At 39.6% G+C, this 25,147-nt stretch overlaps 1 protein-coding gene across 10 annotated transcripts in view; it reads left to right on the forward strand.

The window, feature by feature from the left end:
• DIP2A (disco interacting protein 2 homolog A) overlaps positions 1-25,147 on the forward strand; it is a 137,740-nt gene that overhangs the window by 51,670 nt on the left and 60,923 nt on the right. For all 10 annotated transcript variants that reach the window (XM_075094244.1, XM_075094248.1, XM_075094245.1 and 7 more), the window contains 9 exons: positions 4,915-5,034; positions 12,605-12,850; positions 18,267-18,395; positions 19,190-19,309; positions 21,232-21,429; positions 23,079-23,170; positions 23,422-23,532; positions 24,328-24,451; positions 24,709-24,818. In XM_075094244.1, coding sequence (XP_074950345.1) covers positions 4,915-5,034; positions 12,605-12,850; positions 18,267-18,395; positions 19,190-19,309; positions 21,232-21,429; positions 23,079-23,170; positions 23,422-23,532; positions 24,328-24,451; positions 24,709-24,818 — 1,250 coding nt within the window. The remainder of the gene's footprint in view (positions 1-4,914; positions 5,035-12,604; positions 12,851-18,266; positions 18,396-19,189; positions 19,310-21,231; positions 21,430-23,078; positions 23,171-23,421; positions 23,533-24,327; positions 24,452-24,708; positions 24,819-25,147) is intronic.

The raw sequence follows: 25,147 nt of genomic DNA on the forward strand, positions 1-25,147 counted from the left end.
TAATAGCTGGAGGGTTTAGGGTATAAGAGTTTTGGTGATTTATAGTCCACAAATTATTTGTTAGTTTTCCTCCCCCATCCTTTCTTAAGGACACGTAGATGGAAAGAAAATGAGGTACCTAAAATGGGAAAGATTATGTGGTTTACTGCAACGAAGGAAGAAAAAAATGTGTTGAATCAATAATAAATTGTTGATGGTTGCTTGCAGCTTAATAAAGTACAGAAACATAGAACTTTTTTCAAGACTTTCTTCTGCTTTTGGATGGCAGAATATGGGTTTTTTCCCATATTTCCCGTATGCATAATCTTCATGTTAATAAGATGCTGGGCTTGGTGTTCACCTCTCTTAGTGTTCACCCTTGAACATTTGTGTCCCTCTTCTCAGAAGTATGATGTAATACAGACAACATTGGATCTGATTTTAATGACTGTTTAATCCACTGAAGAAAACTGAAGTCCACAGTTCTTACATGTTAAATCAGTTTCGCAGTAAATTTTTGAGAATTTAATAATAGACAATGGTAGAAAGCTTCTTTTTGCAATTCCCGTATCCACTTAAACTGTAATTTATGACTTTTTGTCCCCTAAATGTTCTGCTGCTTTAAAATTGTTCCATTCCTTTTACTTTTTTTAGTGAAGTCTCTTTCATTCTGTGCATAATGTAGAAAAGCTCTTAAAGGAAATGTGGAATAGGAACGAAGCATTCCAGGGAAGTGAAACCGATTACTTAATTTATTTGGCTGAGAGAGGATGGTCCTACCCAGTTGTTATCCAAGGACAAGATATTAAAAGAAAAATTTCAAGCTGGAAATAGATCTCAATGAGTACAGAAGGAACTGATGAGTTAAATCAGCACTGTAAAAATAAAACATGAAACAGAATAAAAATTTATCCTGTCTTCTGGATCCATTTTTATCATTTAATCTAGTATTTTCCAGGTTTTGAGGTGGGAGCAGGAGAGCTAGAGGAGAAGGTGCTGATTTTGCCCTCTGGAAATTGAATGAAAAGTAGTTCCCATGCTTGCTACCACAAACTGTGTGATGTTATGACCTGTCCCACTCTTTGTTAAAATGCCTCAGTACACCCTTGTCTCAAGCTAGTCCTTTCCATTCCCCAAATACACAACTAGCTAAGAATGCTTTCATTTTTTAATCTGCAAAAGTGTTTAATAACTTAATGAATTTATATACAGACTATAAATATTGTGTGTTATTTTTCTCCTTTGAAAGAACTTTCCTGGAGGAAAAACATTTGTTATGTTTGTTATGTTACCCTGCTTCCTACCAGATGTTAATGTAACAAAGGTGTCTTCTAAATTATATATAGGCATATGCATTGTTGAAGTGAATGCATCTAATAGTTGCCATCATTTTCTAAAACATGCAGTTCAGTTTTGACTGAAAGTTCTGCTGTGGAAATGAGTCCTCCAGAGTTTGCATTTTGCCCCGAACTTTTAAGGCTGCAAAAATAACCTTTAATTTAAGTAACATTCTCAAGTCTATGGATAGCAGTAAGGTCCCTGGTGCTTTGAAGTAACACAGCAAATCAAAAAGTGTGTTGAGTTCTGCTTAAACTTTCTGGAGTTTTGTGAAATTAAGAGGTTTGCTTCTGGGTATCCGTGAGAATAAACTTCAACAGTGGACATTTACAGCAGAGGGAGGGGGGAAGTCCAAACCTATAGATCAGGAGAAACCAACTTGACAAAAAACAGTAGCCCAGATGCGGGGAAGGGAGGCAGGGACACATAGGGAGAGGATAATGAATTTTTAAATTCATAAAACATTGTTCATAGCTCCTTGGTGTGAAGGACAGCAACAAAAATCTAACATGGTGTCCAATAAAAAAAAAAGGTCTCAAAAGACAGATGTTTAAGATGTGATTTTTTTTTTTTCCTTCATAACAGCATTGTCCTTGAACCTCATAGGTTAGTTGCACAAAATGTTCTTATTTGAGACAAGCATCTACCTAGTAAATTCCTAAGTCTTGTAAGAACACATAGGTGGTATAATATATTTTAAACACAGCACTGAACAGATTATCTGGGGGGAGCTAGAGACTTGAAAATTGACATTGTTACCGCAAAGCACTAGGTGGTGTCTGGGACCATACGCACAGGGCTTATTTCAATTTTTCTGATCCTTTTGGCCAGGCTGAAGGAAACAATTTGTTTCTCATTTGGATCAGTGACTAAGGAAACCAGCTTCCTGATTTTTGGTTAAGAGTGGATTGGGGGTTTTTTTCTGGCATTTCTCTTAAAGGTGCTGTGCTCTTCCAGTTCTGGGGTTTTAACTTCTCTCATGCTGTCTCTTTGCAGTAAATCGTGCTGTGTAGTCAGAGACCAAAAGTTAGAAGCCTGAAGTAGATTGGTGTGAACATACCTTGGAGCAGTAGGGATTTTAATGTGTGGAAATGGAACAGTTTTCATCTAACATAGGAAAAGATGTCAGATTGAGCTCTGGTGATTTTTGTCTCATTTATTTAAGAATAGAAGTTCTGAAAGAAAGTAATCTGCCAGTATCTGTGGTTGGAGTTGGTTAGAAATATATTGCATGAAGCATCCTCTGGTGAGGTCATACTTCTGAGTTTATGGGCAGCATTTGTAATCTGTTTTTGAGATGGAGAATTGAATAGTTGTCCCCGAAGTGTCAGGGACACAGCTGCCTTTGGAAAGCATTTTGTGCCAAAGCTTCCTGCAGGCTCACATGAACGGGCTGTGCTTTGCTGTTTTGTAGCCTTTCACTCTCTGGGTTGCTCAAAAATCTTTTCTGATTTTCATTTAAATATATACTGATTAGCTTTCCTCTGAGCTATCTATTGCTTTGTCAAAATAAACTGGAATTGATCAGTGTATTTAAAATAAATTAGGAAGAACCTCAGGCTAAGCACAACCAAAGCAGGTTCAGGACTAGTTCCAGAAATGGTACCATTCCTTTTTAAAAAGGTACAGCAAAATATGGAGCTTTACTGGTAGTAGTCATCAAGGTTAATCCCTACTGCTATGGGGCAGACAAATTACTTTTTTTTTTTTTAAATATGTAAGTTGGCAAGTGTATGTATGTCACATTTGAGTTTCATACCTACAAGTTATCAACCTGTATGTATTTTCATCCTTAGATGGATACTTAATGAAAGAATACTTTTTTTACACAATTGAAGTGTCTTTCCATAATTGTTGTATAGCAGCTTCCATGTAAAAGAAATGTGGTAAGACAAAAGCATAATCATAATACTTGCTTTTGGGCCCTTTGTAGCTATGTGTAAGTGTATACATGTTTGTCGTGGTTTAGCCCCAGTCAGCAACGAAGCACCACGCAGCCGCCCGCTCACTCCCCCCTGGTGCGACGGGGGAGAGAATCGGAAGAGTAAAAGTGAGGCAACTCATGGTTTCAGATAAAGACAGTTTAACAGGTAAAGCAAAAGCTGCGCGCAGAAGCAAAGCAAAACAAGGAATTCATTCACTACGTCCCATGGGCAGGCCAGTGCTCAGCCGTCTCCCGGAAAGCATGGATCCATCATGCGTAATGGTTACTTGGGAAGACAAACACCATTATTCCAAACGTCCCCCCATTCCTCTTTATTCCCCCAGCTTTATATACTGAGCATGACGTCATAGGGTATGGAATATCCCACTGGTCAGTTTGGGTCAGCTGTCCTGGCTGTGCCCCCTCCCAGCTTCTTGTGCACCCAGCAGAGCACGGGGAGCTGAAAAAGTCCTTGACCAGTGTAAGTGCTACTTAGCAACAACTAAAACATCTCCACATTATTACCACCATTTCCAGCAAAAATCCAAAACATAGTCCCATACTAGCTACTGTGAAGAAATTTAACTCTATCCCAGCTGAAACCAGGACAATGTTCTACTTGTTTTCATGAGTTTGAATCTGAGGTCGTAAGTTAAAGTATATTTTTGGTCTGCCTCTTTTCTCCTTGAGAACTGTTCACTTCCAATTAATTTTCTTTCCTCGTAAGTTTTAGCTTTTGACACCATTGAAAGATATATGTCAAACAGAAAGATCTGCTGAAGGCAATCTAGAATTACTTGAATACATTAAATTTTATCTGCAGTGTGGTCTTGATTGAACACTAAATTCCTCTTTAATTTCAGTTTTGGCTTAAAAGTAAGAATAGTTAAAATATACTCCATGAGTATATTAGGGAAATTTTTGCTTTCAGGAAGGTGAAAATACTTTGTGTCTCTTCCCTAATTCTTTATACACATTTAGCCTCTTCTTTCTGTTTTTCACTTGCATTCTTTTGTGAGATTTCAAGTTATACTTTTTCAGTTCTTTTCCCATTGTGGATTCTGAAGGATGAAGAGTCCAGTGCTGTTGCCAATTTATACTATCTGTGTTGAAATTTCCCCCCAAAATGAAAATAGTTCTGAGCTATGATTTAATGTGCTAGATATTCTGTAACTTCAGCATTGCTGTTCAGGGTGTTCTTCCTAAATGATACTCAAAAAGCCTTTTCAAGCTGATTTTGTGAGGAAAATATATCAACTTGACCCTGCTTAGATCCTCCCTTAACTTCTGAAACCATTGCTTCTGAGCTGAATTTGAGTGGGAGGCAGGCGTACTTATTCAGTCCTGCTAAACACCATTGAAGGAGGAACAATTGATTAGAGTTGTCACAGCTTCAGAATTGAAAACCATGTTATTGTATTTTCCATGTTACTGTAGTTTAGCTTTGGAATTTTCTGGTCTCCAGGAGGTGCTGCTGCCTCTAAAGATGCGAACCTGCTCCTTTCTGCAAGCTAAGCAATTGGGCTAAACAGGACTAAAGCCATAAGGGCCATCATGTGTGATTCAGCCTTTGGATTTGAGCTGTGAAAGATGGCATTGATGCTTTCTATGTTTTTAGAAAGAAATAATGATTGAATTTAATCTCTTAAACTTTTTGTTTGTTTTCTATATAGATGTCCACACTGAAGCAGTACAAGCAGCACTCGCAAAATACAAAGAGAGAAAAATGCCCATGCCTTCAAAAAGACGGTCTGTTCTTGTGCACTCTTTGGTAGAAACGTACACACCTCCAGGTACTATTGAGTTAACGTATGTAAATCTTGCCAGGTGAACGTGATAGTAAAATACAAAGAGCATATGCTTTGTTCTGCTCAACTGTAAGTATGTTGCACTAAGCTTCGTCTGTATTCGTGGCTGTGTTTCCTGATAATCAGGTGTTGGTTGGATTTGTTCTTTGATGTCTTTCCTCAAGATTTTTAGTGTCTCATCTGGAGATACTGTAGCTGCTAAAGGTACACTTGAAAGCAATAATAGAGTGAGCAGTTGCTCTTTATGCATTACGTATCTTCTCTTACATAATGTCTCGCTTGGAAGGAGATAATCTTGGCAAGCATGTCAGAGCTGTAAATACCTTATTTCATGTTACATAAGATTCTTTTTTTTTAAGAGTTGAAGTAAATGCCAAAGCACTAAGTTGCTGCATTAGCTTGCAGAACACTCATCAGATGGTTTAAACTGTGAGCAATTGAAAACATTCACAAAGTCGTATGCTATAATTGTTCAGATTATTTAGGTCAGAAAATTTTAAAAAATTTTTTTAGGCAAAAAAGAGTGATCTTGTTGTCTCAAAATGAATTCTCTAGAGGTTAAGAAAATCTTTCTCCAGATAACATGTTGCACTAGCAAGCCAAGTGTTTTGGGGCCAGTGCCTTGTATACAAAGAAGAGGAATTTCCCTAAGCTCTTAAGTTTTGAGTTATGTGCTCTTGTCTTTTCTAACATGGCCCGGGAGTAGAGGCACACTGACCTCTAGTGCCCTTCTCCATCAATTCTATTTCTTATCCCCCTTCTGTAAAAGAGCAGGTCTGCCATGCTGCTCTCTTGCTTCCTGGGCTATAGTTCTTCTTTCTGTTCTTCCCATTTAAAGGAAATTCCACTTTTCTTTGCTAGTCACACATTTTGTGTGTTGGTTTGGTGGGTTCTCTGGTTATTTGCTTAGCTAATAAATAATAAGCAGCTTGTGTAGTCTTTCTTAACCCTTATGTTTTCGTGTATAAGATATGTTAAGGTATCATGGGTTTTGATTATCTTATTCTTCTAGTACTTGTATACTCAGAAGCCCATCAGGGCAGCTGTTGCAGCAGGGTGGTTATCGTGCTCTTCAGTTTTCTTGCATACATGTTTGCATATGTGAAAGTTGTTGTGAATTGCTTAAAGTGCAATCCTGGAGAAAATTATTGTATAGGGTCCATCTGTATACTCAGGAGAGAGGTCCTGAGGTTTCTGTTTATAGCTCTTCGAAGCACTATTCCTTCTCATTCTCCAAAATAAACTCCGATAGAACAGTCAGTAGTGCATTTCAGATAGCATTACTCTCTCCTTTTCTCTCATTCCCCGAGTGTGACAAATCACTGTGTCCTTGGTGTGAGGTTTATCACGGCAAGAAAAGAACATGCCACTGTTCTGCCTATTATTTGGTGTACAAAAAATAGCTGGCACCCAGAAGCTCTGCTGAGGGCAGAGGACAGCTAGGAGTTCCTGTCTACCTTAGCATTTAAAACTCAAAGGAATCTCCTTGTAGCTTTTTTGAGGGAACCAAAGTATCATTCTCTTTTGAATACCTTTGGGACAGATTTGAAGCTGTGTCCCTGTGGTTACTGCTGTGCCCACTCTGCCTGAGGTCAGGGCTCTGTGTGCCGTTCTGAAGGAGCCAAGTCTTGGGAGGGTTGAGAGACTCTATAAAGGAAAAAATGAGATGCTGTTGGTAAACTGTTAGGTTATCTGATAAAAGCTGGTCTTACCAGCTGGCATACCTTGGCAGGAGCACAGTGTAGCAGGTGGGGGAGCCCAAATAATACCTTGCCCCAGGTGCTCCCAGGCCTGTCCCAGGAGCCATCAGCCTGTCACAGAGCCATCTCCACAAGCTCAGAAGAGCACAGGGAACAACGGCAGGTGGGAACTCAACTGAAGAGCTCAGAAGAAGGGCCACCCTGTCCAGGCCACTCCCAGGGCTGTCCCTGGAGATCCTCAGCCCTCCTGCCCAGGCATGAAACCCATCAAGATTAGTCAGCACTAGAGCATCTTCTAGACTGAGGGGGGATGATACGGAGGGGAATGGGACTCTATGGGATGCAGGGCAAAAGTATTTTGGGACTGCCTGAGACTTGTTATGGCATGTTGAGGTGTGGAGCTACAGATGGGAAAAGGGGTAGATTTACATGATTTGAGGAGGAGCAAGTGTGGGAAAGATAGCAGGGAAGGGAATAAAAAGGGATGCTTGTGTATAAATTATACACTTGCCTGGCCATGCCCTGCACCTGACCTTGCAGTGCATTCTCTCCTGTTATACTCCGTTTCAAATACCTCTCCTGGGTGAGGGACTCCATTCTGCGTGCATGGAGTGGCTGAGTCAGTCATTCTATACAAACAAATGGAGTGGGACTGCAGCCTCGGGCTTGCATGTCCAGGTGCCAGCAACTGGAGATATTGGCATCCAGGGACTGCTACTCGGCAGGACTAAGTGTCCGACACCAGCCACTGGAGGGATCCACTTTGTACATGTGTGTGTGTATGTATGACCTCCATACTGCTCAGCCTGATGAGGGAGCAGGGTGAGGCCGTGGGATCTGCCCGTCTTTGTGTGAGCACTTTTGTGTGTTTGTGCTGCTAGAGAGCATCACCTTCTAACATGCCTGTGCAAGTGGGTTGCAGAAAAGACAAGTATACTCGCACTGGGCTTTAGCAGGATACAGAAGCACCCCAACTATTATATTCTGCGTACAATTCTGGCCCCCGCTATACAAAAAATATGTGGACAGGGTGGAAGGGGTCCAGAGAAGGGCCACCAAGATGATCAAAGGACTGGGAAGCCTGCCATATGAGGATAGGCTGGGAGAGCTGGGTTTGTTCAGCCTTGAGAAAAGGAGGCTTAGAGGGGTTCTCTTCACCATGTACCAGTACTTAAGGCGCAGCTACAAAGAAGATGGAGTCTCCCTTTTTACAAGGAGTCACATGGAGAGGACAAGGGGGAATGGACACAAGTTGCTCTTGGGGAGATTCCGATTGGACACCAGAGGACAATTTTTCACAGTGAGGATAGTCAACCATTGGAATAATCTCCCCAGGGAAGTGGTTGACTCGGCCACGTTGGACACTTTTAAGATTTGGCTGGACAGGGTGCTGGGCCATCTTGTCTAGGCTGTGCTCTTCCTAGAAAGGTTGGACTAGATGATCCCTGAGGTCACTTCCAACCTGTGATTCTGAAAGAAGGGTTAAGTGTGTCTGGGATCTGTCAAGCTGCTTCTGAAGAAGGTGACTTGTTATGAGATACCTTTACCTCTGTAAGAGAATGGACCACTGGAGAAATTCTGTATCACAAGAGATCGGGCCATTCAAAAATATTCTGAGGACTTGCTTCAGCTATGTCACAGAATGGCAGGGGTTGGAAGGGTCCTCTGGAGATCATCTTGTCCAACTCTCCTGGTTGAGCAGGTACACCTAGAGCAGGGGGCACAGGACTGCGTCCAGGCAGGTTTTGAATATTTCCAGAGAAGGAGACTTCACAACCTCTCTGGGCAGCCTGTTCCACTGCTCTGTCACCCTCACAGTAAGGAAGTTTTTCCTCATATTCAGGTGGAACTTCCTGCGTTCCAGTCTGTGCCCATTACCGCTTGTCCTGTCATTGGGCACTATTGAAAAGAGTCTGGCCCCATCCTCTTGATGCCTACCCTTTAGATATTTATAAGTATTGACAAGATCCCCTCTCAATCTTCTCTTCTTCAGGCTGAACATACCCAAGTCTCCCAGTCTTTCCTCATAAGGGAGATGCTCCAGTCCCCTGATTATTTTTGTAGCTCTCCACTGGTCTTTCTCCAGTAGTTCCCTGTCCTTCCTGAACTGGGGAGCCCAGAACTGGACGCAGTACTCCAGATGTGGTCTCACTAGGGCTGAGTAGAGGGAGAGAATAACCTCCCTTGACCAGCTGCTGGTCCCACTCCTTTTAATGCATCCCAGGATACCATTGGCCTTCTTGGCCACAAGGGCACATTGTTGGCTCATGGTCACCTTGTTGTCCATCAGCACTCCAAGGTCCTTCTCAACAGAGCCGCTTTCCAGCAGGTCAGCCCCCAGCCTGTACTGGTGCATGGGGTTGTTCCTCCCCAGGTGCAGGACCTTGCACTTGCATTTGTTGAATTTTATGAGGTTTCTGTTGGCCCAGCTCTCCAGCCTGTCAGGTCTCGTTGGATGGCAGCACAGCCTTCTGGTGTATCAGCCACTCCTCCCAGCTTGGTATCATCAGCAAACTTGCTGACAGAACACTCTATCCTTTCGTCCAGATAATTGATGAAGTATGTTGAACAGGACTGGACGCAGCATGGACCCCTGGGGAACACCACTAGTTAGAGGCCTCCATCCAGACTCTATTCCATTGATCACGACCCTCTGAGTTCTGTTGTTGAGCCAGTTCTCTACCCACCTCACTGTCCACTCATCCAACCCACACTCCCTTAGCTTGCCTCTGAGTATGTTGTGGGAGACAGTGTCCAAAGCCTTGCTGGAGTCGAGGGAGACAACGTCCACTTCTCTCCCTTTATCTACCCAGCCAGTCATGCTATCACAGAAGGGTGTCAGGTTGGTCAAGCATGATTTCACGTTGGTGAATCCGTGATTCACTGATCATTATTTCTGATAAGCATGACATGACCACCACTTCTGATAATCTCCTTTTCCTCTACATGCCTGGAGGTGACCTCCAGAATGAACCGTTCCGTCACTTTTCGGGGGATGGAGGTGAAACTGGCTGTCAGTCATTGGCTACCCTCCAGTCCCCAGGCACCACTCCTGTCCTCCATGACTTTTCAAAGATAATGGAGAGTAGCTTAGCAACAGCATCCACCAGCTACCTCAGCACTCATCGGTGCATTCCTTGGGGCCCATGGATTTGTGAGCATCCAGTTTGTCTCTAAATGGTCTCTAACCAAATCCTCCTCAACCAAGGGGAAGTATTCCTTTCCCCAGATTTCTTCTTTCACCTCTGGGAGATGGGATGCCTGAGAGCCAGTCTTAGTAGTAAAGACTGAAGCGAAGAAATATCAATTCACTGAAATAATTGTCTTTTTGTGGGCCTGTATTTATTTGCAAAGTTAGCTCAGCGGGAAAGATCTGAAATTGCAAAGAACTGGAGTAGCACTGAAGCATCTAGTTTTGTTGTCTTGAGCCATTAAACCACTGCCTTAAAATCCTTGTATTGGCAGAAGTTAATGCAATTAAAACCAGGCTTTATTAATAACTGAAATTTTGTTAGAAACAGTTACCATCAGTCACCAGGAAGGAAGCATCACATTCTAGGCACAATGTTAATTTCAAAACCAACTCCTGACAGGCAGTAATGGAACTGCTTTCATCAATAATTCTTCTAAAAATTTTAATGTAGTTTTGCTTTCGCTGCATCGAGTCTCTCATCCTTCCCATATGGATTTCACACGGTCAGAACTTGAAGTTCAGTCTTGATGCAAATTTGGTCCAAAGGGTGGTGGCTTCTGTGGCTATCTTGGGTCAGCTCCCAGCCAGGAAGAGCTGCAAGCCAAGTACATAGTGTTCTGCTCACAGCAGACCGAGAACCACTAATTAACTCTTGTGATGCTAGTTACTGATGTTACCGTGTTACTTTTCTGTTGTAATTATGTTTTGATATTAGAATGTTTTCACTACAGATCCTTCATTTTTATACACAGTTAATATTTTACATTTAAAGTAGCTTTCTTCCCACTTGGCTTATGTAAGACATCTGAAAGCTTAGAAATTTTGGAGAGATGTCATTAAACTTTTATCTAGATAAGGAGATACTATCAGAGTATGTATGCTACGAGAAACCTGGTTTTTCTGTAGTTTTATTTCTTACTCTGAAGTGACAGTAGATCGCAAACGTGGGCATGTTTTTTTTCAAAACCTGACTGTTTGTAATCCTGTTTTGTTTCATATTCTTGGAATTGTTTATTTTTGCTTTCTGCCTAAAAGAAAGGGAAGGTTGCAAGCACTAAGGGGAAGGTTTGGCTCCTCTCCAGGAGCACGTGGAGTCAGCAGCCAAAAACTACAACTGTGACAGTAGACCAGAAATATCATACAAGGCATGGACGCAGGAATGGTGATACACTGCAGCTGTATCTACTCAAAGATCAATTGTTTATGTATTTTAATTCAAAATTGTCGTGTTTGATGGTCAAGTAATAATAACTTTGGAAATGCCGTTGAATTAAATGGCATAATTTTCTTATGAAATTATTTCTGATTTTTGTGGTTTTAGACTGTTTAAAAGCAATTATTCTGAAGCTATTGTTGAAAAGCAGAAAATTAAACACCTGGTAACTGAAATTTGTTGCCAGAGATGAGGAAATGATTTTTAATGTGACTTGAACACAATTTATATGGAATTGTGTGCAGCTGAACAGTTTCGTGTTCAGAAGATTTAAAAAAAAAAAAGCCAAAATTAAGGTTTCAGAATAAGGTTGCACTATCACCCAGGATTTCCATGTCTGGAAAAGACTTTAGAATACAGTAATGAACACCCTATCTTTTTCAGAAGCTGTTTTTCAGCTCCTGCAGACTTCTTAATTGTTCTGGCCATTATGTGTGACGTCAAACCGCTCTTCACAAACTGACTTGCCCGTATAATGATGAAGTTCACATCAATGCATTGTCTTAGGAGCTTTCCTTTAATTATCTGGGGGAGAGGCAGGAGTGGGAGGCTCACCAGAGGATCAAGTCTTTAAAATACAGCAGTCTCTTTAGGAAGGCAAGATTCTTCTTCTGTAACAAAAGCTTCTATTTTTCACTCAAAATCAATAGAGATGTATTTTCTTGATATTTAGAAAGTCCTTTTTATTTGTTATTGAGTGGATAATAAATATGGAAGAATTGAGTGCTAAAGGGAAACTGCTGAAAAGTTGTAAATAACTGAATGGTAATTAAAATATGAGCCTTTTATCAGACTTCTAACAGCAACAAATATATATCTAGAATGAAAAGATGCTTTACCAAGTATTTCTATGTAGTGCTTGTTAATATCAGTTTATATGGTTAAAATACATGCTTTGCAATGTATTTTAATTATTCTTAGATTAATGACGTTACTCTTCCATTGAACTTCATAGCACTGTGCTCTTTTTTTAGTAATTAGTTCTCAAAAAAATTTTCAAAATAATTGAAAAGTGAAGAATCCACCCACCCCCCGAATAAACACACCTAACAAAGAAAGTAACAGAATTTGTTCAGGTGGCGTGAGATCCAATTTACCTGTTCCGAATAGAAATATTCCTTCAGTGGAATAAGTGTGGTATCCTCACTAAGAATGGTTAGTGAATGTGCTAGGTACTTTAGGTAGAAGCGTTTTTTAACATCATTCCAAATACAGGAGGTAAATGAAACTTGGCTTCAAGTGTGTTCTAGCTATAATGTGTGGAAATTGTTGCATTAACCTAAAAAATGGCAATGAGCAGAATATGTGCATGTGAATATACCATTTGCTTAATACATGCATCTCATGTAGCACATGAGATTGCTACGTGAAGAACATGGAAAAACTTCATGTTCCTGTCTGTTGGGTCATTCCCACATTACATGCCTGTCATCGTTATTTTAATCACAGACACATCGTCAGCATCAGAAGATGAGGGTTCGTTACGTCGGCAAGGGCGGATCACCTCCACTCCGTTCCAGAGCCATTCCAACGTAGAGCCCTGGCTTAACCGGGTTATTCAGGGCTCCTCCACCTCATCCTCTGCATCTTCCACCTCATCTCATCCAGGAGGGAAACCTGCTGCTGCTTCCAATACTGCTACTGCCACCGCTGCTGCCACTGTGCTTGCAGATCTCATGGCACACACCCAGCTAGGTCAGTAAAGAACTGCCTGTGTGGTTGGAATAAAATAAAATTAAAAATCCCAAAACAGTCCTAAACACAAAAGTCTTTGCCAGAGGATATCTATAAATAGCCTTAAAATGTACAATCCACTGACCAGGTATGTATGAGATATGTGTATTTAATTTAAGCCAAACCAGATGTTCATGAGATCTGAACATGCATTCTTCTTGGTAAAATGCTTGATTTATCAAGAAACTAAGGTTCAATTTTACTGCGTTCAAAAGCAGAATTTCAACAGGATCATATTTTTGGTGCATGCTTTCTGATCTGCATGTATTTACCCTAGATAACATTAAGTTATGTATTTCAAAGGTGACTCAGTTGGTAGTTGCCCAAGCGACTAGAAAACCAGACCAGAATCTTTTGGGAAGTTACGAAATGAGAGGTACTGACAAAGCTGGATTTCAAGCTGAAATGTGATTCTTTTTTTTTTCCCTTTTAATTAAAATTTAGGTCACGAATAGTACTTTAGTGTGAAACTAGAGTGAAAATTTAGAAGTACCGGTAAGCGAAAATGTAAATACGAGTTTTGTCTCAATCTCTGTAACACTGAAGATCCAGAACTTCAGGTTACTTTTTTTGTCGCAAAATGCAGGGCACTAGTCTCGTGCTTTTGGAAGATTTGGCAGGGAGGGAGAAAGGCAGTCTCTTCCACCATGGAAGTAATTTTTACAATGTTTTGTACACTGTAGTAAAGATGGATAAAAGTGGATTTATATATGTGCAACAGGGCTGCACTACTGTTAAATGATGGGAAGGGACCTAGAGGAGAAACAATAACTTTGTATTTCAAATATTTTTTTCCCCAAAGTAGTTCAGAAAAATGAAATGAAGAATGATGTTTGTATTTCACCTATGGGCTACAGCATGAAGTTCTTGTGCTTCTAGTAGTATGCAACAGGCATCACGTATATTGTTCCTGGACGTTTCAGGTTTTGGCAATTCTGGTGCTCTGTTTACCTGACTTGTCATTTATCTTTTGACTGTATGCTTGCATACACTATAAACAGTTTTTTTCTAATTTATTACAGAGAACAAGTTAGATCAGATGAGGAAAATACATTGAAATGCTTTAGATTTAAACTGAGTATACAGGCTTCTGTATGCTTAGAGGTGTCAACCAGCATGATAATTTAAGGCACAAATACCTGATCATTTAGCTGGTCTAGCTGTTACGTTCAAATTTTCTTGAAATCATGTATCCTGTAGCCTTCTCTGTTTAGATGATACAAACAATTAACAGTTCTCTTGGGCATGAGGCAGCTATTCATGAGAGGATTGATTCTCCATTCTTTACTGGTTTGCCCCCTGAGATCCTTCTGCCTTATACTGAGTTTGGGGCATCCACCTTGGTTTATAGTAGCTATGTGCTTCAAAATACAACCAATGCTTGTAGTTTGAGACCGGAAGTTTTACTTCTTCAGATTCCTTAAGCATGTTATGAAACAGGGAAAGGAGTATGAACAAGCTAAAGGCTCTCCAAAAGAGGATCCTCTGGATCTTCTGTGTGTCTTAGGTGCTGACAGAAACAGGGATTGACTCATTTTGCTGTGATTGACATCCCAGTTTTCACAGTGCAGGCAGTTTTCTGCAAGTGAAGCTGAGATAAAAAGAGATAGTAGCTTGCTTTATGTTCTGGAAGGCCCTTTAATTGTCAGAGTCTGGGAAGGCTTCTCTGTGTATCTGCTTGCTTTAGCTCCCTCCTCTGTATGGTGATCTCTCTATTGTGGAATATACGTACAGAAAGGAATTCTGATATCTAAGCCTTTGCAAGGCAAAACATTTTTCCCCAAGCCTGCTTAGTGCTGTTGCCTTAGAAAGTTCCTGCATGCTGAAATGTTGGGGTTGGTTTTTGTCTCACAAAGTTATGGGCAGCATTTGTCTTTGTTCATTTTTCTGCACTTCATCAGTGCTGCATAAATGTAGGAAGATGTGCCACTTTTGTGGCTTTATTGCTAGTAAATTTTTTCCTGTTTGTACAAAACATATCCATCTTACTGCCTTTAAAGAAATCTAAATTTTCACTTTCCCATTTCCAAGCTCATTTATAATAAGAAATTTGCAATTATGGTTTTTTTTTACTTAGTGGATGTAAGAAAGATGGAATATGCCTATGCCTTGTTCTAAGGGCATTCTGAATTTCACATTATGGATTTATAGGAATCTGTTTAACTCACTGAAATTAACAAATAAACTTGGAAGGTTAGCCGTAATTGTGTGATTGATTAAATTCTTAATACAGTTGTAAAAACTTGCAAGATACATAAAATGTAACATAGCATCCTGTTATGTCTGATATCTCAGGCCATAAAAATACATACGAAATTTCACAGCTAGCTTCTTAAGACCTATCTATCAGGACTATTTAATCATCAAAATCGTATGCAAAATCAAGGTATTCTTAACAGTTCAAAGTCCAGCATTTAAGTAGCTAAATGTTGGACTGCTTGCAGTGGAGTATTTGAAATGTCATTAATGGGAAATAAATGTGCAATTATAGTATCTATCAGGAAGGAAGCTCAGGGATCATTAAGAGCTGACCTACTAAAAATATTCAGAAATTTAAAACTTCCAGTGCCTTTCACAAAAAATTAAATGTCCTTTTGTATAAGAATAATTATCCTCATTTCTGAAATGCTTGCCATATTCCATCAGTGTTCCTTTCTAGCTTGGTTACGTTCATGCATGGCCAATAAAAATTCAGTTGTGACGTTCTTCATGTTAAAATAATTCATCAGCAAGTTTGTCTGTAGTCTTGCTCACAAGAATATGAAAACTTACTCAGTTCTTACATTGCAAAGATTTTTGGTTATCGATAAATACTAGTATACTTTCACAAAGGACCCCTTTGATTTGTCCTAGAGCATAAACAAAGAGTTTGTTTATTTTCTCAGCTAATGTGCTGACATCAGCAATATAAAAGGCATCTTACATATCTTAAATACCATGCCTTACTGAAGTATTTTGTATTTTGTCTACGTACTGAGTAAGTATTCACATTTTTGATATGTTGGAGAATTTAAATTTAGCAGATTGTTCCCTTGCAGCTCATCTTCTCCAGCTTGCATTTCTAATGATGAGATTGTACTAAATTCCCAAGCACGGCAGTGAAGGAAGTGCGGAGTTACAGTATTTAATAAAGTCAGATAATAATATGCATGATTTTTAAGCAGTTTATCTTTCACCTATAAAAGCAAGGACAAAATCTACATGTTGTTTTGGGGGCCTTTTTTTCTTTTAGTGTAATATTATCTTTAAAATTAATAAGGCCAGCAGTGTGTCTTGGTGTTTTTTTCAAGGTCGCCATCACAACTGTAGAGTATTTCCCAACTTGGGTCTTGTAGAGTAACTGGGAAAATAGGTTATCATAGTATTTGATACACTGTTTATTGAAAGACTTAGAAATACAATTCCTTTTCTTAAGGGGAAGCAGGGTTATAAGAATAGGTGTTTTGAACTGCTGTGGCTCTGTAAGCAGTTTTACTGGAGTTGGGAGTGAAGTGTGTTAGAAACAATTTCAAGGAGTTTATTCTTGCATTTCCTTTTCAATAAAGTAGTGGCTTGTGGATGCTGTTTTGTGTTCTGGCTGGGTTGGTGTGCTCTTTTTGGTTTTATTGTTCCAATGCAATTTAATAAACTTCTTTTAAATGTCCATTTTGTTTGGGTGGTTTCCTAGAGACAAAACAATCATACACAGCCAACCCTAGGTCTAAGCCAACTTCCTGCTAGGTAGGGACTTTTCTGAAGTGTTGCATTTCAGTGCATGACCATTGGAAAGTATGGGAATGGATTTCATTTTTTCTTCTGGTGCTTAGAGCTGTACTGGTGGCTTGTATGTCAGCTCTGGAAATCTGAACAGAGCTATGAGCACTTGTTATCTTAGTGCTAATTCCTTCATCAAAATGGGTGGGGTAATAGATGTATTTCACAGCAGTGCCTAGATCTCCCTATGTTTTGAGTTTTCTTCAGGATTTGTGGCATGCTGAGGTCATTCAAGAGGGGCATCATTGCAGAGCTGTGTGACCCCAAGCAGTTCCTCCAGCACAGGGCAGCAGCATGTTCTTAAGCTCTTTCCTCTTGCACTCCTATTTTTACTCATTAGGATCCTTAATATCTCAGGCTTCCAATTCTTGTTTTGTCTTGTTTGAATGCTTCTCCTGGATACTGCCATTTTCTAACCTGTGATTCCATTAAAAACCATTCCATAATCTAGGTCACAATTTTGGAATCGCAGTATTTCCTAAGCATTGTTCTGCAGTGCAGAAAAGTGGTGCAGTTCCAAGCAAAGCAGGCTTTTGTCTCAAGGTTGTTACAAGGTGGTTCTCAAGCTCCTGTTGAGTATGTGAGGATTTGAGAAATGCCCTGCTTTCCCTATGTAAATATACATTATTTAAAAAAAAAATAATCTAGGTATTTATTGCTTGTAGCACCCACCATTAAAATGAACAGTGTGTCGTGTCTGGCCACAAATGACCACCTCATGCCTCAGAAAACCCTGTGCTAAATTTATCTATTGTGAGCAGTGTGTGGGTATGTTGACAACTACACCACAGGATTTTTGAGTGCTACAGGCATTCCAGCTGTTCTCATTGATAGATGCCCCAGTGAAGAGTATACTGTGTCTGTAGCACAACATAAACAGGAAGCATTTACCTACAGTGTCGTTGTGAGACTGTTAAAAACAGGTGTTAAGAAAAGCTGCTAAAGGAAAACCATGACTGGTCTTAAAAACTGCAGGTCCCAGTTTTTTAAATCAGCAGTTACTTTCCTCTGAGAGAGTCTCTGATCTCTCCGTGTCCACCCTCAAGATGTGTTCAGAGCTAAGTGCACTGTCTTTGCCACCTTAAATCTTAATCTGTGTTTCTCAGCCAAAGTCTTCCTCTTATAGCCTGCAGAACATAGATAAATGCTTTATGTTATAAAAGCTTCCCGGGCAAAAGTTCCCTTCTTTTAAACTTTATAGTTTCATCCCTTTCTCTTCCTATGGGACTCAGATTAGTCATTCCAGTTTTGTGGTGAGACTTTGGGTGCCTGTATTTCTTCTGAGAGATGAGACTTTCTTTGTAGACCTGTGCTGTTTACTCATGATGAATCTCCTTGCTTTCACCTCAAAGTGATGGAGTGACACACCACTCTCTTTATTTTTAAGAATTTGTTTGGATCCCTTTGGAAGTTGGAATAGCTCCTCTCCACCCTGGAGAGACACTGCAGTTCCTTTCAGGATTCCCCCTGTATCTAGAATATTTTAGTTACGGTTTGATTAGAGAAATCAGAGTTTTGTTAAAAACACATGAGAAAACAGCAAAAGCGCTGTAAGAAGCAATTTTGGATGTATTGATTCTTAAGATGACTGATGAGCTCCCATGTCTGTCTTCTATTTCTACAGATAACCACTCTGCACCTCCAGATGTCACCACTGGCCTGGTGGAGCATTTACATCATGAGCGTCCGCAGGTAGCATTAGTACAAGGAGTTCCCAGGAGCTACAACAGCAGCATTTTGGAAACTGCAGATGGTGACTATATTATAAACCTCCTACCTTTCAATCTATGTCCCCTTTTCTGAATAAGCAAATGCATAACAGAGCTTGACACCCATCATGTGCTATGTGCTTGCCCCCTCCAAAGCTTTGTAGTAATATGGTGTACCTGTCAGTCTACCACAGGAGAGGAAACTGTATTGCATTTCCCATGTTCTGCTGGTGGAAGCCATGTCCCCATTTCTCTATTTCTATAGTAAAAGGCAATGTAAGCCCTGTAGTCTCACATTTTAATTTTATATTGCCTCAGAGGTTTAAATTTCAATAAATATAAATAACCATACACATTTATACTAAAATAAATATATCACATATACAGATGAAAATCAGTATTCAAAATGTGTTGTGTTGTTTTTGCTATACCTGTAAAATATTGAAAGATTAATTTTTTCCAAGCATTCTCAGACTTTCAGAACTGAATAAATGTTAAGATGTAACAAATACTTAGTTAGACTCTTGAAGAAAAGAACGTTCTTCAGGTTTGTATTGGAATCTCATGAAGGAGTCCACAGTTTGAAAAGCTAAATTAGTGTGACAAAGTATATGCATGAGCCAGGTAGCCAGGGAACAGTATTGTTTTTAAAAAAAAATATCCAGGGTTGAAACTGTTACTGATTAAAGCAGCTTTTTTTCCAAACAAGCTGCTCATCTTGAATAACTCTTCCCCCTGAAAGCTGAGCTTAGAGTGATCTTGTCAGCAATGTGGCAGCATATGTTTTAGTGTATGTTTATTAATACATGGTAAGTAATAAATATTTTCTGTTCGGCAGGTGTACCAGTGAATAGCAGAGTGTCCTCTAAAATCCAGCAGCTTCTAAATACCTTGAAAAGACCAAAGCGCCCACCTTTGAAAGAGTTTTTTGTTGATGATTTTGAAGAACTCCTAGAAGGTTAATATTCTTTCGAATACATTTTTCACTCTGTGTAAGCGGTTCATGAAAGAACTGATACGTCTTAGCAAGTGTTTTCTTTTTGTCTTCCCAACAGAACACAAATCAAGGTGGAGTTGTTTCACTGGAGAGAGAAAGGTCATATGCTATCACAAGTGTAACATAATCTTCAAATCAACATTCCTACTCAGTGTACTTGTTCTCTGCCCTCCTCCCTTTCTTTGGAAACTCTTCTGATTCGGCCCAATTTGGACTAGATAGTGATTTACAGATATTTGGAGAAATTGTATTCACATCTTTGTCAAGAACTTCATTGGGGCATCCAGAAATTGTCATGTTTGGTGACGGTCCCACCATCACTTTTTGCCTCAGAGATTCGAAACTGTTGCCCAGTGGTAATCAGCGAATTTATAGGGGATAGTCTTTGGAGTATGTCAGGGCATAGCCTCAGTGTAACTGATGGTGCAGTGGACCTCTGGAAGCCTCTGACCAGCCTCCTGTTCAAAGCAGGTCTGACTAGATTAGGCTGCTCAGAGCTGTGTCTGGTCCAGTCCTGAGCATCTCCAAACATGAAGATTCCATGGCCTCTCTGGCTGCTCGCCTTCAGCTGCTTGTCTACAAGTGCCCCTGCGTCCTGCTCTGAAAAGCTGCTTTGTAGCTGCTCAGTGCCCAAATATAGTTAGATGCAGAAAGTACTTGCTGGTAACTGGAATTTATTAGGGTAATATTGTTTACATGCATGTTAATATCCTCCTCTTCAAATCCAGAAACTTTCATTATTTTAGAGGTTCAAAGGAACTAAATGCATTGAGTGCAGTATGCAATATGTCCTGACTGTGCACTACATGAAAGGATAGTGGTTGTACATGCTCTGCAGAACTGCTTAGCTAAAAGCCACTATATTCTTTGTATGAGAGAGAAAGAAAAGCATCTCTAACAAATGTAGAAGTTGCTAGCAATATGTAGCTGCCTTTAAAACCAGCTGCATCAGCTAATTTTGGAGGATTATTTTTGTTCTGTTCTCTTAGTTTTAAAGATTAAATGAAAATTTTGTTCTCTGTGACATTTTTGAGCAGCTGCTACTAGGTTGTCTGTACTGTTTGCTTGATACTTTAAGGTATGAAGTGATTGCAGTTCTAGCCTTTTGCTGAAGATTTTTCAGGCAAGCTTCCGTTGAGGTGCACATATGTCATTGTGGAGAGCAGAGAGCATCACTTTGAACTGTTAATTTTAGTTATTGCATAGATTGAGTGTTAGCTAAATCCAACTATGGCTGTGTTTTGCTAACTAAGAACAAGATACTTCACCTTCTTGAGCAGCTTGGGGCAGGATTTTAACAGCAGGCTACTCAGCAAATGGCATACAAACCCTGCAGTGTTCCACAGCTGAGAGAGATGATCCAGAAATCAAAACATTCTGTGAGTGGTACAGTTTTAACTGTAGATGATCAATACCAGGAGTATTTCATATTACTTTTTTTTTAAATTAAAGAAGCATAGCATCATTCTTCATCACCTGTTGAAAATTTGCTGCAGTAAAATAAATGTCCTATTGTCACTGAAGCAATTCTTTCTGATTTGGTATATGCTTCTTGATTTGGTATAGGCTTTCATTTAAATAGATGTGCAGAACAAACAGCAGAAACTATCTTCTTTCTGAAGTAGAGAAAAGGAGTGAACTAGAGGTTCAAATTCTGTTGCTATGGCCAGGTCATTTGAGTAATGTGAAATCAGAACTCCAAAGTGACAGTAATTACTTTTTGTGAAGCCAGCAGATTGTATAGCATCATCATAAAGCAGAGGAGAAGTAATGATAGCTGTGAGGAAAGGAGGGTGACAACAGTTTGTAGAATAGTTTATTAAGTGTCACTTGCACATTTTGTAAGGCTTGACATTTGTCATTTTACTGTGCTCTGGTTTTAGTGCAACAGCCTGACCCAAATCAACCAAAGCCTGAAGGAAATCAAATGAATGTACTTAAAGGCGAGCCCTTAGGTGTGGTAACCAACTGGCCACCTTCTCTGCTGGCTGCCCTGCAGCGCTGGGGAGCTACCCAGCCAAAAGCCCCTTGTCTGACAGCATTGGATACGACTGGGAAAGCAATTTATACGCTTACCTACGGTAGGTGTTGGTGATAACTGTAAGAAAGAATTGGGCTTTTATTGTGGAAGGAACAGTTTGCTCTCCTGAAGAGGGACTGACTGTGCTCACGACAGATATTTTAAGATTGCTATTTGAATGCAGGTTATGAATTCATTGTGTATGGAAAACATTTTGAAGAAAGTTAATGAAGGGAAAATGTATATGGTATTGATTCTTTACAAGTGACTGTAGATTTCACATAGTTGTGGGTTTTTTGCTCAGAAGAACACTAAAAATGGCCTGATGTAAAATAGAAGGAAGAAACAGGTGACAAATAATGCACTCTTCGGATTCCCAGAGTAGATATTAAATTTTATCATGTTCTTGCATATCTTTATAGAGAAGATGTGTACTTCAGGAGCATACTAAGGATGTTATTGTAAGAATTGAAACTTGCCTGTATCAATGAACTTGGAAGTATTACATAATTACATTTTTTTTCCTCTGGAAGATAATTGTGTCCCCTGGGACAGTTAACTGCAGCATTTCATTGTATAGTATGTTAGAACATTAAAATTTCTTGTTTGAATTCTTACAGCTGAAGTATGCTTACAAGGAATGTAACTGAGCAGCTGCATTAGTTTCATGACTTTTCAATGGAGCTTTGAGAATTCTTTAGAATATCATGTTTAGTTTTACATTTTTAAAAAAAATGGAAAAGGAAAACTAAAAAGAAGCCAAGCTATAAATTGTACTTGGACTCTCTGCCAACTGCACTAAATGGCCAGTTCTTTCCAGAACATTTGATGGACTTGAGTCCTGTGTAACTTTTTATTATATAACTGGAAATTACACAGAAAAAAAAACTGTTGAAGTTTGAGACTGACAAACACAAAATAACTGATGGTTACTACATGGTCTGAAAGGATTGAGTGTGGATGTCAGTCCATAATAAGGACCCTGTACTAGAAAGCCAAATTCCAGGTGCATGCTGTTTGCTATGGAATGCTTCTTTGGGGGTTTCTTGCTTTGATTTACTGTTTATGGTGGAAGGGTTTTGCTGTTGCTCAGTATTTCATAAAGAGCTTTTTTTATCAAAGGTTCAAAGGTAGTCTTTTTTTTTTCTTTTAGGCTATGAATTAAAAATTGATATAATGTGTCAAATAAGTAGTTAGATTGTTGTATTTAATAGCTTGGAACAATTTTTTGTTCTGGATTAGTGAAAGCTGTGTAGAACACTACTGAGCACTGAAGTACCATTTCAGAGAGCCAGACATTTACTCCTACCCTTTGTTTCTCAAATTTCAGTTAATTTTTTGTCCATTTTAGGGTTTTTCTTTTTATCCCAAGCAGTTTGGTTCCTCTAAGAGCCCTTAGGAAGGGGTCTTGTGAAGTGCCTTTTGGAAATGCAGTTAAGTTACATCAACCAGACTACATGCGTGTGTGTGCGTGCACATGCACTGAAACACTGGAGGAAACCCTAGGTTTGTGAGGGGGCATTGCTTTCACGACAGCAATGTTTGCTTTTCCCCAATTACTTGCTCCTGTGCCTGTTGACCCTGTTAAGACCCTGCCTGTATAAGACAACCAGTTTGCCTAGTGCATGTATACGGCACTGAGATTTGCCAATTAAGTGTTACAATTTTAGTCTCTATTTTTTAATTTCTGTATTGTCTTTTTTTCTTTAGGCAAGCTGTGGAGTCGAAGCTTGAAGTTAGCGTATACCCTGCTAAATAAGATAACCACTAAGAATGAACCACTGTTGAAGCCTGGAGATCGGGTAGGCTTCTGTTTGGAATGGTCTCTATGGATAAAATAGTGAAGACGTCTTTAGCTAAAGAAAGCCCTGTAATACTGTGACATGTAATAGTATATCGTCACAGTATTTAGTATTCCTGTTCCTAGTTTAAATATGAACCTGAACATTGTGAAGATTTTTTTTCCTACAAATTAAAAAGTCCCACCCCGCTCCCCCACTTCCCCCCCCCTCAAGATGACAAAAACATTTGTTGTTTTAATGTATTTTCGTAGGTAGCTCTCGTGTTTCCTAATAGTGATCCAGTTATGTTTATGGTGGCATTTTATGGATGTCTCCTGGCAGAACTTATTCCTGTCCCAATAGAAGTTCCACTAACAAGAAAGGTAGGTAAATACTTTCAACAGTTTTATGGTTTCATAAATAAAGTGGGTGGGTGTCTAAATCCTATAGTCCTCATGTGGGACCCCTCAGAGCCTGCACTTTGGAAAGCGGTATGGTGCATCAGCTGATGTGCACGTGCACACTACGCAGTGCACGCTATATGCTTGGAAAGTGTTCAATATTTAGTTAGGAAAGGGGGAGAATAGTATGAAGCTAATAAGTTAACTATTTTAGGATATGTAACTGTAGAAATAATTTTAATGCCTTTTTTAAAAGATGTGAGAAAGTATTTTTCAAAATATAACACAGAAATGCTGTCTTTTCAGCTCTCATGCTGAGTAATGAGAGAGCAGGCAGGTAGAGACACTGTAGTTACTGGAAATATCAGTACAATCCCACACACTTTGAGATCATTAGAGAAGAGCTGTAGAGCTACAGGCACTGCTCTTCAGTGCCTCAGGACTCAAAGAGCATCAGACCAGCTCTCTGTTTTACCAGAACTTATAAACATCCCTGTTGGGTTGGAGAGGAATGCACAATCACTGCTTTTGACGCTACTTTACCATAGTGTGCTAGATCTACTGCCAAATCTAATTTAGTTGGCATTAAGCAAAACTAAGCCTTTTGAGCATAGACTTCGGTCTTTTGTCTTCCATAAAAGGTCTTATGGGGTAGAAGGCTTTTTTTTTTCCCTGTGATACAAATTGGCTTAATATTTTCTAAACATGGAAAAGGTAGAGTAAACTGTACTAAAGCTTCATTTTTTGCAAGTTTGCTATAATGTGGTTTCTCTGTAGGATGCTGGCAGCCAGCAGATTGGATTTCTTTTGGGCAGCTGTGGAGTAACTCTAGCTTTAACCACGGATGCCTGTCAAAAAGGCCTTCCTAAAGCTCAGACTGGCGAGGTGGTTACATTCAAAGGTATGTTTTTAAGCTATTCAATTTCTTTATAGGATAAAGAGTGGGTATATCCATTGCTGCTATTAAACAACAATCTCTGGGTTTGCTTACATGCTTCTAGCTTACATATAGAAAATAAATTTCTTCATTGTCAAGACAGTATTTAGTGCTGCTTCTTCCTGCAGCTTTTGTTTGCCTCCTGTTGTTGTCTCTAAATACTAGGAAAAAACCATGATTTTTGGAACTGTAATGACAGTAACTTTTCTTTTTCTTTGAAGGCTGGCCTCGTCTCATTTGGTTTGTGATTGATGGAAAGCATCTGGCAAAACCAACTAAGGACTGGCATCCACAAGTACGGGATGCCAGTGCTGAGATCGCTTATATTGAGGTGAGCCAGTATAATATGCCTAACATAAGGTTACTGTATTGTAGTTTATGTCACAGCATGTTTTCTTCCTTTAATCCCTTGATGTAATAAAAGAAATCAGTATTTTTAACTGTGGAACAAGAATGTTTTCCTCGAGGTTGCTAGGCAAACTGTCATTTTGAGTGGTTGTGCTGAGTCAGATTGAAGGTTGGGGATAAATGGCATTTTGGGATCCCTGGGGCAATTCGTTTAATTGGAGTAGAGAAACAGTTAGATTTCGTGCGATATTAGCGTATTCTCTGAACATAAATGCATTTTTTCTGGTAGCTTTTTATTTTTTCAAAAAAGTT

Source organism: Phalacrocorax aristotelis, chromosome 5 (assembly GCF_949628215.1).
Source record: "Phalacrocorax aristotelis chromosome 5, bGulAri2.1, whole genome shotgun sequence".
NCBI classification, from domain to species: Eukaryota; Metazoa; Chordata; class Aves; order Suliformes; family Phalacrocoracidae; genus Phalacrocorax; species Phalacrocorax aristotelis.